This window comes from Diadema antillarum, unplaced genomic scaffold, assembly GCF_040938485.1.
Source record: "Diadema antillarum isolate AM-2024a unplaced genomic scaffold, OU_Dant_1.0 seq00000009_RagTag, whole genome shotgun sequence".
NCBI lineage: Eukaryota > Metazoa > Echinodermata > Echinoidea > Diadematoida > Diadematidae > Diadema > Diadema antillarum.
In genome coordinates, this window is record NW_027271131.1 from 453,468 (window position 1) to 466,278 (window position 12,811).

A 12,811-nucleotide genomic window follows, 5' to 3' on the forward strand; every position below is an offset into this window, starting at 1 on the left:
AGAAAGAGAGTTCTACAATGAATAAAGTCAGCCGTGAACGAAAAGTGATGATGCCAGATAGATATGATGGTACAACACCATGGCAAGATTACCACCAACATTACGAAGCCTGTGCTGAAGTAAATGGATGGAGTGACAAACAGGCAGCAAATTTTCTAGCCGCCAGCTTGCAAGGAAATGCAATGCGTGTAATATGTGACATTCCGACTATGCTGTGAAACTCATACAGTGAGTTAGTAAAACTGCTCGATCGTCGTTTTGGACGAGGACATCAAGCAGAAATTACTCAGTGAAGCTACGGCACTGAAGGCAAGGTCAAAGAGAGTCACTACAAGAGCTTGGCCAGGCCATCCATGAACTAGCCATCAGAGTGTATCCTGAAATTCCAGCCTCTGCAAGAGATAGACTTGAAAGAAATCACTTCATCGCGCAGTAGAGCACCAGTCCATTCGTGAAGGCATCCATCGTGTCCGTCCTACATCACTTGATGAGGCTATACAGGCTGCTATGGAGACCGAAAGCTTCGAAAGAGTAGAATTCCAAATGAGGAATGAGAGAATGAGACATGGGAAATTTGTTCGAAGATTAGACAGCGAGACAGAAAGTAGATTCAGACAAGTTGAACACATGTTGTCACAGCAGAGCAGACAAATGGAGTCAATCACACAGCTCCTTATGGAAAGGCAGAAGAAAGCAAATGAACAAGAGACGACACAAAGGCAAAACCAGACTCAACCAAGAAGATGGCCTGCTGGTTTTAAGTGCTTAAACTGTGGAGAACCAGGACATATTGCTCGTCAGTGCCTTGCACCTCAGAAACAGTTGCACCAAATGAAGGGAAACGGAAGTCAGCCTCCCAAAGAATCTGTGGAAAGGCTGGACAGTATCTAAACTTGTGGTGACTCCCATTTTTCCTCCATCTGCCCAGTGGTGCATAGGAAGGAAGACCAAGATCCTCCAGTTCAGCAGGAAAGCGGTGCACCACCACCACATTCGCTTGCCACCTCGGAGAATACGAAAGCAATAAGTGGTGGACATCAAGGAGAACTGCAGAACATTCTTCCTACTGTCGTGGGATATTTACATCGAGGCATCACCTGCAAATTAGTACGCATACTTCTTGATGCAGGGAATCAAGCTACCCTCATGAGGGAAGGCATATTCCCAAGGACCAGTCAGGATACATACCAAGACCACGATCTCAGTCTTGCAGGAGGCAGCAAGATCAAAAGAAAGTTACACCTGTTGGATTGTGTCCTTGAGGATGTAGATGGTAACTGGTCACGTCCACTTACCGTGACAGAGATTAACAAACCATGTGGAGAAGCACCAATAGTCTTGCCTGAAGATCTCCAGAATTATGGATACCGGCATTGACAACACACACCTGATGCTGTGAGATCCCCACTTGGATGGTTCATCCGGGGTGGACGCTCACAGTTCTACTGTGTCAGTGAACTATGTCAATGTGTTAGCCATTGGACCTCTGTAGAGGTTTATTGGTTTGGAGACAGCGGGCTTGGAGCCCAAAAAATGCAAGTGTGCATCCGAATTCCTCGACAGGGGTGCAATCAAGGCTATGGAGCAGAGCGTGACCCAGCGCCAAGACGGGTCATATGAAATTCAGTTGCCCTGGAAAAGGTCCCGGAAGAGCTGCCGACAACTACAATTACGCGGTAAAGAGGCTCATAGGGTTGGAACGACAGTTCAGAGATAGACCTGAAGAATGGAGGGTCTACTGCAAACAAATGGAAGATCAACTGTGTAGAGGCATCTCCTGCCATGTTACTGAGGAAGAACTGCAGAACGACAGAAAGACAGGCAAGAAAATGTGGTTGCTACCACATTTTGCTGTCAAGAAGGACTCGGAGACAACCCCTGTGCGAGTCATTTATGATGCGAAATCTAGGTTTCAGGGACACTCCCTTAACGATTACCTCTAAAAGGGTGATGATAATTTAAATTCCGACCTCTTCATCGTTGCCTTATGCTTCCGAGAAAACGAAGTGGGAATCATTGCGGACATCAAGAAGATGTTTCATGCCGTGAAGATCAAGCATCAAGCCTGAGGATGCAAGATTCCTTTGCTACGTCTTCTGGGAAAGTCCAGACCAACCCATACAGGCTTACGAACTGACAACGGTTATGTTTGGTGACAAGCCTTCCCCCGCAGCTGCTATTGTCACATTAAGACACGTCGTAGAACAGCATGCACCTGGCGATGAGGGGCTCAAGAAAGTAGTAACAGATCAGTTCTACATGGACGATCTCAGTGAATCTGTCAAAGATGTTGAAGATGCCCTGAAGCTTAAGCCAACGCTCACAACAACACTGGAGGGTGGGTAATTCAATATCTGGAAATGGCAATCAAACCAGAAAGAAGTCTGTGACGCCAATGAAGACACTACGTCAGCATCTGTACTAGGGACAAAGTGGAATATCTTTGCTGACACACTGACTGTAAAGGTGGTAAAACCCCTAGAAGATAATGTGCTGACCAAGCGCAAGATACTCGCTCACATTACGTCCTACTATGATGTCTTCGGTATGTTCTCAAGACTGCTCTTTCGTCCAAAGATATTGCTCCAAAAACTCTGGCAACTGGATGTCGACTGGGATACGCCCCTCCAAGACAAACCTGAGATTTGTCGCAGGTTTGATCACATCAGCAAAGATCTTGAGGGAGCCACCACCATTGAGATCCCACGCTGCCTCATCCCCGAGAAATATAGAGGAAGCAGACCACTACCAGAAGTATCCCTCCACAGTGTTAGCGATGCATCATGGGAATTGGAGTGCGGTTGCGATGGTCGGAATCTCAGGAAGCAGAAGCACATTTGTCATTCGTTGCTGCGAGTAGGAGCCTTTCAACTGAGTGAAGGAAGTCGAGATGCACCAGGGGACGTCGTCCTGACGAAACGCAAGTTGTGGGCCCATACAGTATCCTACTATGTGTTTGGCATGCTGTCTGGAATCTTGATTCTGCCAAATCTTACTCCAGCAACTGTGGCAGCTGAATATTGACTAGGGTACCCCACTGAACAATAGGCCTGAGCTATTTTGCATCGTCACTTATCTTATTTGCATTATCACTTGACTCAACAATGGTATCAGACAGGACCTGACGTCGTATCTTGTCAGATCTACAACTGCGGAACTGTCAGCCATTAATAGCATCAGCCTTATGACCAAAGGGCAGTCCCGACTGAAGATGCCAAGCAGTGTCTCTGGGGAGACTTAACCAAAAAATATACAACAGGACTAAACAGACCACCTGCAAGCTGGAAGAACCCTAATGTCACTAATGTTCTTGACACACCATTGTTGAGCCTTTTGTTGAACCTGGTGTTGAACCTATGAAAATTGCCTCCCCCCCCCCCAATTTTTGGGTATAAAGGAAACTTCTTTACAGTTCTAGCTTGACCAAAAGGAATGGTGGTTCCTTCTTCCAAGAAGTCAAGAGGAATGACTGATAGGCAGTAGGAAGCAGCAGCATCCCTTTGCCTTGTGATGCCCAAGAAGCTAACACTGCCTTTGTTGTTTCTACTCCATTCTTTTTAGACTCCGGTAGCTATAGCTTAGTGCTCCCGTAGCAGAGCTACAATCGCATGTTAGGGAACTGCAGGAGAGTGATTTGCCCAAACCAGATGCAGGAGAGAACTGAGGGATGTGAAAATTAAGGATCAGTGAAGACTGTAACTGATGTTGCAAGCATGAAACAGTAGACAGCTGCTCACATTTTTACCACAGTAGGTCAGACAATCACTACTTGATGGACTTCTGCCTTTGATCAAGACTGGTACACAGGTCATAAAAATATCAATTCCAAGTCCCCTTCTATGTGACCACCAGTCCCATCCTAGAACCCAACATCTCAGAGTCTTCTGAGACTCTGTACACACTGATAACCCCCCCCCCCCCCTCCTTCGCCCCCTGCAAAACAACAATCATTTACAAAAACTAGTGAACCTTACACGGGGTGATGTCCAAGACATCATCTGCATGCAAGACATCATCTGCTTGGAAAGAGTTGGTTGGCAGGTTGAGCTTATTCACTAGGGTGGGTGAACGTTGTTGACCTGATGGGTAAGGTTGGAAAAGATTGGTCAAATGGAAAAGGTTGGTCGAAAGAGTTTACGACTCACAGCCTTTGAAACACCATGGGGTCTCTGAAATGGCAAAAATCAATTTAAAACTCATACTGCCTTTTAGAAGTTGCACTGGCTACAGTTATGCTCTAATTATGATTAGGACTGCCAATTGATGCACTGTGTGCTCTGTCACTTCACTGGATTAGATGCATGTGGTGCAGTTATGGCTTCATTTGATTAGACCAGTTTAAAATTACTTACAATTTGGAGTAGTAACATGTGAGTGAGAAATATAAGTATACGTACACTTTTTATTTCATAAATCAAATACACTACACAGAAATCGCTTTAATGACTGATGTAAAACTCATTGCTTGATTAGTACTTTTATAACATTTCTGAGATACTTTTCTAAACCATCCCTCTAAACTGTCTCTCCTTTGTGATTCAACACAATACCCTGAGAACAAGGCAACGCAAGTTTCTTTATATGAAACATAGATTGTTGTCGCAAAAGCTATTTGCTAATAAGAATGTACACAGTTGAATAAACATCTTAAATATATTTTATCATACAGAACATACACTTTGTGCTGTCCTTTATGCCTACTAAATCAATATTATTGTTTGAAAGAGGACAGTAATGCAATTTACTTTGAAATAAACAAAAATACAAAATAATTCTATTTCATGATACTGTATGTTCACTTTGTGTTGTCCTTTATGCCTATTGCCTAATAAATCAATATTACTCTTTGAAAAAGGAAACAATGCATATTCTCATTTACTTTACTATAGTACAAGAAGGACTGTGCCTTCTCTTTAATAAACCAACTTGTGCTTCATGCAAAAGAGCCAAGCTGAAAGCACTGAAGTCTTACAGTCAATTTTGTGTGTCTGTGAGCAAATTCTTTTCTGTTTAGGTGTATACAGTGGAAACTCAGTATAACGAGATCCTTGAGACCAAGACAATTTGTTCTTTATATCAGATATTTTGTTACATCAGTAGTCAATAAACAATACAAAACAAAGGAAATAAATTCATTGGGACCAGAGAAATTAGTTTGTTATATCAGGTATTCTGTTGTATCACATCTCTTTACATCCAGTTTCCACAGCATCATAGAGTCAAACCTGTCTACAGCGGCCACCAAAAGGCGGCAAAAATAAGTGGCCATTATAGACAGGTGGCCGCTATATAGACAGGGTCTTTTATATTGTTTTTCTCTCATGAAAGATTTTTTTAGTAGCCATATTGACAGGAGGCTGCTAAGGCAGGTCTGACTGTATTTCAATTCATCTCATCCAGACGAATGCAATCTACAAATGCATAGTGAATTCTGAAGACATTAGCCAGCTTGCAAAGAATGTGAAACGGCTACAGATAAGAACAAATTGAGAATGCGGCGCTGACGGACATTTTCCAAATTATTTACAGAATACACATTCATCAATACTAACTTTCAATATGACCTAAAATCATAAACTGACTATAGATCTATTAGTACTGTAAAGTGGAAATGTGTGAACAAACAATGGTAGACATAGGATAAAAAGAAATTCACACCTTCCTTTTTTCCAAATTTTACATTCTTCCAGCACTGCTATGCTCTTGCTGTTAACACATGTGAGAAAATAGACAAGGGTGCAATCAGAACATAACCTTTAAGTAGTCTCATTTCCTCACATGCCTCACTTGAACAGAGCAGTCACTTTGGCTAGGGCTACGTATGTTTGCTTTCTGGCTCCTGACTCCTAACAATAAATACATTTGCATATTTCTTCCCTCTCTTTGGTGCAAAAATTGCTATTACCATGACTGGGACCACGAAATCAAAAGAGCCTTTTTTTTCCTAAGACTTGATGCATGAAATTGTCAGGGAGAAAGTTTTTATATCACCATCATCATCATCATCAACAGCATCATTATCATAATCATCATCACCATCTTGATCATCCTTCTCATTATCACCATTATCAAAATTTCAGTGGATGCACTGTTCTCCAAAAGGATCCTACCACTGTCATTACCTTGCATTACCAAGTAGTGATTAAAAAAGCTGGCATCAAGAAAGATAGAGCACGTAAACATCTCACTCATAGACATATAAGCAAGGCTGGATTTGAACTCGGACCTCATGTTCAGAGTCCAGATATCTACCCACTAGACCACTACACTATTACACTCCCACTGATTTGTAATTTATCTCCCTCTGCAGGATAAGGCAGGATAGCAGCTGACAAGATTTTGCATTACTAGATTAGTGCCATCTCACCACCTCTTCTTTTGTGTATAACTTGGGTTACGGTGTTCATGAACACCACTATCCATTTTCAGCTGCCTAAAAGTAACCCTCTTGCAGCCATCAACTGAAGATGCTGCAGGCGTTGACTACAGTCAAGTTGGCATTGGCAATGATAGAATTAAACGTGACGAACGGTTGGTCATGATCACTAGAAATCTGGTGGGAGGGGCCGTCAGCTTTCCCGCGTGTGCTTCTTATGGAAAATGTCCACAGTTGTCTCATGACACCTTCTGAGGTCCATGTCGCAGAATCCAATGTTGAACTGGCCTGTCCTTTTGAAGTAGTCCAGTCCGCGGCCAATCTTTATGATCCAACCGCTGTTGAACCTTTGAGCGATTCAAGTAATCATGGTCAGTGAAAATCATAGGTTTCTCATGAATTTTTGGTTGACCATTACAATAAAGAGGAAGCACTGTGAATCTATTTCCCTTTGTTTCTACAGTACACACTTTGTAAGAAATACTTAATTAGATTACATTTATTTTCTCAGTACAACGCTAGATGAAAACCTTCAACAATTGCAAAATTACAATTGAACAAAAACAATCAAACATGTTTATGAGTACAATTATGCAAAGCTACAATTACAAGTCTGAAGGAAAGCCCTACAGTGATGAAAAATCCTGAAATGATGAAAGGGTATTCTTGTATTTAGACTGACCTGTAAAAGGTATCATGACTCAATGACCGATATCATAAGAATATTTGATGGGATTAAGAGAGCCTCTGCCTTTTTGACACTCTTCAAAGGTCATTTTCCTCACCAGTTCTTGACTAATTTCATTAGACTGTATGCTGGCCTTGAAAAAGTGTCCTGTTTTTGCAATTTTTTGAAAGGTCTCAAAAGAGTTTTAACCCTTTGCATGCTTTGAATGTCACTTGGCACAGAAAACACCAACGGAGTTGTACACATTGTCAGAACTCCCAGGAACAGCAAGGGTTCAGTGAACTGGTTCTTTCATTGGACAAGATTGTGTAAATTGTGGTTTACCTCACTTCTCTGTCATGCAGTGTGTCTGAGTATGAGACCTGAAGTTGAACTCCATGACCTTGCAGACTTTGCTTCAGCTCGTCAAGTTTAGTCATCTGTTGTTGAAAATTCTGCCATCAAACAACAAAAGAAAATAATTGAAAAGCACTAAAAATTTTACAAGTTTGCATACACTATCAGATTCACCAATTCAAAAATATGTGACTAATGTCACTTTCTTATTTGAACACGCAAAACTATGAAGTCCACAATGTACACGTTCTTCACTGACTTTACTGAAACTACAAATGTTTTCTTGACTATTTTTCACTACAGTCTGTTTAAACAAAAAGTATAATGCCATATTCAACGTTCAACTCTTGTAGATGATAGTAATTTTTTTAAACTACTGTAAAACCAGAAATATTCGTGACATGAATCTTTTGCGAATTGGAGCCAACAGCCTGTTTCGCGGCATGAAACATTTGTGAATTTCAGGGTACATGGCAATCAATGCATGGTGTAGACAAGAAGTTTCGCATGCATTTTGATTTTGCAAATCTTGGCTCCTTGCAAAATTCACATATATTTCATGTACTCGAAAATTTCTGCTTTTACAGTTTACTAATTCCATCTTTTAGGTGCAATGCAAAGTATTCCTCTTGTACTTGACAAAACAGGGGATCAAAATATAGTGGCTCCAGCTTGAGTGGGATGGGTCTGGAGATAAACTTTTCTCCCATTCAAGCAGGGCTCTCGCTTAACCAGTGGCTGGTATTATTTGTCCTCATCCCATATGAAGCCCAGTATGTGGACACTACACAAAGCCATGCACACTTATGTTCACCCTCAATGTCCAAAGCAACAGGTACACACATGCACCAATATCACGAGATGAGAATTGGTTTCAAAACAACCATTCTGGTATTAGGAAACAAAACCCATGTGATTATTCTTAATGGATTCAGTTGAGGAATTAGGAAAAATATATGGTGTAAGTGTTTGAAAGCCAAAGTATGTCTCAACACTGAACTAACTGTGACTGTCTTACATATTTTTTTCACAATAAACTGGCCAGAACTTTGGGCTAAGGCTAGCATGTGGATACACTTAATACACCAGCAAATAAAGGAATCTGTTTTCTTGTACCTCATCTCTTCCTGTGAGTAGGTGAATCTTCCTAATCGGGGAGACCGATGACACCATAAGCTCACAGAATCTCAGGAAGTTGCAGACCTGGTGGTGGCTCCTGATGTAAGGGTCCTCCACCTCAACTTCTGTCACTAGGTCGTCAAGGAAACGGCCAAACATGGACCGGTAGCTGTGGCCCGTGGAATCATTGGCAATCTGGATTTGCTCATGGTATTTACCCGCTAATCATGTGAAGAGAAAATGATATGGTGGTGGGTTAGAGGGAAAGAGAAAGATATGGTACAATGCACTCCCTTTATGACAAGCAGTTATGATTAATTTCATTTCACAACAAGGTAAAAATTAATAATATACCTTCATATACATTCAGTGTTTGGCTTTAACAAAACCCAACTGCAATATGATCAAAGAAAAAGCCATTCCCAAGGACTTTGTTATAGAATGGGAGTTGCTTATCACATTATAAAACACACACATGTTTCTGGCAGAATTATATTAATGTGAAGTCATAGTCTTTTAAACAGATTGGTATTTTGCTTCTTGTTTGGTCTAAACCACAAAATATCAGAAAATAGCAATATTATGTACTGAACTCATAAACACAGAAAAAAAGATATCATATGAAATGGGCAGAATATTGCTAAAATATTTCACTCGTTTGCGCAAATTGGCATTTAGGCAAGGATCTCATGCTTTTAACAGGCACGCACAGCTACTCGGTACTCAGTTTACTTCCTCGACAGTAGGTTTCAGTTGCCTCCAGGAAGTACAAATGTAGGTTTGTAGGACTCCACATTGGTGAGAGTACGTCTTAGATGAGAAATTTTTGATTTAGACCATATTTTTTAAATCATGAAATTGTTCTCTGCTTCTATACACCTAATCAATCAAACTATTCCAGGTTGTATGGCATCCTACCATGATCACTACAAGACAATCGAGACAAGTTACAGAGAAGAGAAAACATACTTCATGGAACAGAAAAAAATCTCTGACTTGGTTCTCAGTTTTTAGTGAGCCAATTTTGTAGCTATTATGGAACTTTAGGTATTACCTTCAATCTGAGCATCGACATATTCTTTTAGTTTCTCAGCTCTCTCCATATACTCTGAGATCCTCTGTCTGAGGGTCTGCTTTTTGTTCTTGTCTGTTGTCCCTGTGAAGAACAGGAAGTGAAATGAAGAGAGATGCTGTTACAATGACAAGATTGGTGAAGTGTGGGTCACTTCTGGGGCCATTTCTCTTTATGGAAGCAGAAACCACATAAAAAAGAATGTCTACAATGCACCCTTGGCTTGTTTTGGATAATAAAAGGTTGTATGTCATTAAAATCCAATTCCCAACTATAGACAAGCTGGCCTCACGAAACAGAGTAGAATCAACCAAACACAATGACATAGACTTAATCTAAATAAGTTGCAAAAATAACAGATTTGTTGAATGCCGAAATTAAGATATTTTCACACAAGGATATTAGATGGTGATATCATCTCACAAATCCCAGATGAGCAGCATATGCGAACTTGACACGCCGTCGACCGAATCGGGCGTGCGACCGAATCGGGCGTGCGAACGTGGCACATAAGGAGTTAAGTGGCCTGGCCCACCTTTCAAGACCTCCATGAAGAGGTTGATGCCTTCCTTGTAGCAGACGAGGGCCTCCTCCATCTTGCCCTTGCGGTCCAGCTCCACCGCCCTCTTGAGGAGTCCCACCGCTGATGTCTCCACACCACTCAAGGCAGAAGACATTCTTACTGCTGGTACATCCCCCACAGTCTTTAAGAAGCTAATTGCACAGAATTATAGTTTTACGATATAAGTGGACAAATGGACAGATCATTCATACATAATTCCTTTCCATATTTACCTCACAATATAAGAACATAATTCAATAGCTTCCAACAAGCAAAAGAGTGAGAGAGAGGCAGACAGACTGACCAACAGAGAAAGAAAGAGAGAAGAGAGCGGGAGAGCAAGGGGGAGGGGAAGAGAGAGGAAGGGTAGGAAGAGAGAGAGAAAGAAAATGAAAAAGGAATAGAATAGGCCTTAATAAATGTCATTTGACAGTTGGCATTATTAGTAATCTGCAATTAAATTACATTTACTCCCCACCCCCACTCATAATTTGCCATTGAACATTCAAGTTTTGCCATCACATAATCTTTCTGATCAAATGCTGTAAAGTCAGTATCTTTATTGAAAAACAAAAACAAAAAGTAAAAACACATGGCTGATTTGTAACTTCTCTGGGCATAATCCGGAAATGTCCCAAAAGTTGGACAGGACATGCTACAAGATTGCAGGCAACGACGCCAATTTCCCAGAATTGAAATAAAAATAAAAATAAAAACTTTTGCCTGAAGAGATAACTGTTAATTTTGATAGAGAATTCTTGTTTTTTTGGCATCCCTTTTTACCCCATATTGCCAAAAAGAGACATGTCACAACCTCAACTGAGTCAAGAATCACAGACAGACTTGGTTCACGTGTGGCGTGCAATTGTTGTTGTTGTTGTTGTTGTTATTTTGGGGTTTTTTTTACAACTTGTATCATGCGCATGCCTTGGAAACCTGGTGTGATCATGTCTGTTGTAATAGACCCTACCATCCGAGCGTTCATGAATACAACAGTTTTACACTAACCTACAGATCACGACGTCTGCACAGCACAGCTCAGTGCACAACACACTGGAAAGGCTTTTTGCCTGCGATACACAATTTTATATATGTGGGACCACTAAATCATGCCAGCGACGAGGAGCCGTCATAATGCCTAACCGCTAATCTTAAAACAGTGACTGCAGTTCTCAATCATAATTTTGCAATTGAAATTTAATTATGGTAACTTCTACGTTCTAAATATTCGAGAAAAAAATCAAAACTACTGAGCCTGGAGAGCCGAAAAGAACTTACTTGTTCAGGGCACAGGGTCTTTCGGCTGCGTACTGCCACTGGCTATATCTGTAGACTATTTGGCGGTTTCTGGAGTGGACTGCCACCAGAAGGGACACGTACTCAAGTGCACGTATTGCGTACCCCGTAAGATTTTTGGTTAGATAATTGTGTTTTGCTAGCACAAAATTAGGAAGTTGCAAGCCCAATAAAGGTACATGTACTAGTAAAAAACTGTGCAAAATAATCAGCCAGCCAGCCATTAGCCATCAGTACGAGGAGGTGAGTAGTACATTTGTATGTTGCAACAAGGCCTAGGCAGGAGCTGAAATGAGATATCGGCAACTTCCAATATTAGAATCAAACGTCACACACCGTAGCCGTGGGGCTTGAAAGACTGGGCCGTGGACTTATGGGGGTATCGGTATGATTAAGCTTGGAGCTGAAGTGACTAGATATCAAATTATAACGTTAGAAATAAGTTAGATCTCGTCTCTGGACTCTGGCTGGGTCAGGCTCTTGACTTGACATTGCATTGCCATTGTTTGTTATTATTTTTACAGTGCTTACCGTATACCGGTAAATTTACTGCACTGGTGCTGGTATGATCATGTAAGTTGCTCATCAACTCTTTTTGAAGGTTCATAAGCATTCATAAATACTGTCTATCCACTGAACCATTCAGTGTAAAATTCCAAGGCAGGGGTCTGTTGCTAGAAATCATTGTTACCCGGCACGGTACACTTTGACGTTTGTGCATTTACTGTACTTTACTAGTAACCCCGTCGCGGGTACGTATTTGTCCGTATGGGGTCGCTGCTGCGGTTACTTTACTAGCAGCTAGTGCAGTGGACAGAAAAATCTGTCTCTTCAGAGGAGTTTTTTGTCATTTTTTTTTCTTTTACTAATGACTTTTACATCCCTCTGTAGTAAGAGTTTATTATCCCTAACGTTTTAGATGTCTAACTGTTATTAGAGCATAGAGGGTATTCTGTGAAGCCAGACGTAGTCTCTGCATAAAGTTCTACAACGTATTTTTTTTATTTCATTTCTACACGCAATCCTCTGTGATAATTTTGTAGCAAGTTAATTATTAAAAATAGTGAATTATCTTGATGTTAAGAGATTCAGATGGGCAAGATGAAATGTCAGTCAGTTTTGTTGATGCCTTTAAAATAATCATTGTTCATAATTTTTTCTTTGTTTTTTTTACACAGATTTGTTATATTACCACTGCACTGATACCAGTTAACACTGGCTGGTGGAGTGAGGATGATATTATGTTGTTTTGTGCTCTTTTTCATCATTCAGTGATAATTGAGAACTTTAGACAAGTGCTTATGATAGCTGTGTTCTTTATTATTCAACCCAACAATAGAACTGAACAGCTACATTGCATCA

At 40.9% G+C, this 12,811-nt stretch overlaps 1 protein-coding gene across 1 annotated transcript; it reads right to left on the reverse strand.

Annotated features, from left to right (window-relative positions):
- Nucleotides 1-6,569: 6,569 nt before the first annotated feature.
- Nucleotides 6,570-10,289, reverse strand: LOC139725018 (MIT domain-containing protein 1-like). Its single transcript, XM_071636107.1, has 5 exons — nucleotides 10,127-10,289; nucleotides 9,574-9,675; nucleotides 8,517-8,740; nucleotides 7,389-7,498; nucleotides 6,570-6,723 (listed from the first exon to the last, which is right to left on the reverse strand). Exons 1-5 carry the CDS (start codon nucleotides 10,266-10,268, stop codon nucleotides 6,570-6,572), a joined length of 732 nt encoding a protein of 243 aa, XP_071492208.1. The 5' UTR covers nucleotides 10,269-10,289.
- Between the last annotated feature and the right edge of the window lie 2,522 nt (nucleotides 10,290-12,811).

What these genes read in the sequence shown, in the direction of transcription:
- LOC139725018 (XM_071636107.1), bottom strand. Translation starts at nt 10,268, where the DNA reads ATGTCTTCTGCCTTGAGTGGTGTGGAGACATCAGCGGTGGGACTCCTC. An exon ending in CTTCATGGAGGTCTTGAAAG is followed by an intron (nt 9,676 to 10,126) that starts GTGGGCCAGGCC and finishes TGTTCTTCACAG; the next exon opens with GGACAACAGACAAGAACAAA. An exon ending in CTGCATGACAGAGAAGTGAG is followed by an intron (nt 6,724 to 7,388) that starts GTAAACCACAAT and finishes AATCGCTCAAAG; the next exon opens with GTTCAACAGCGGTTGGATCA.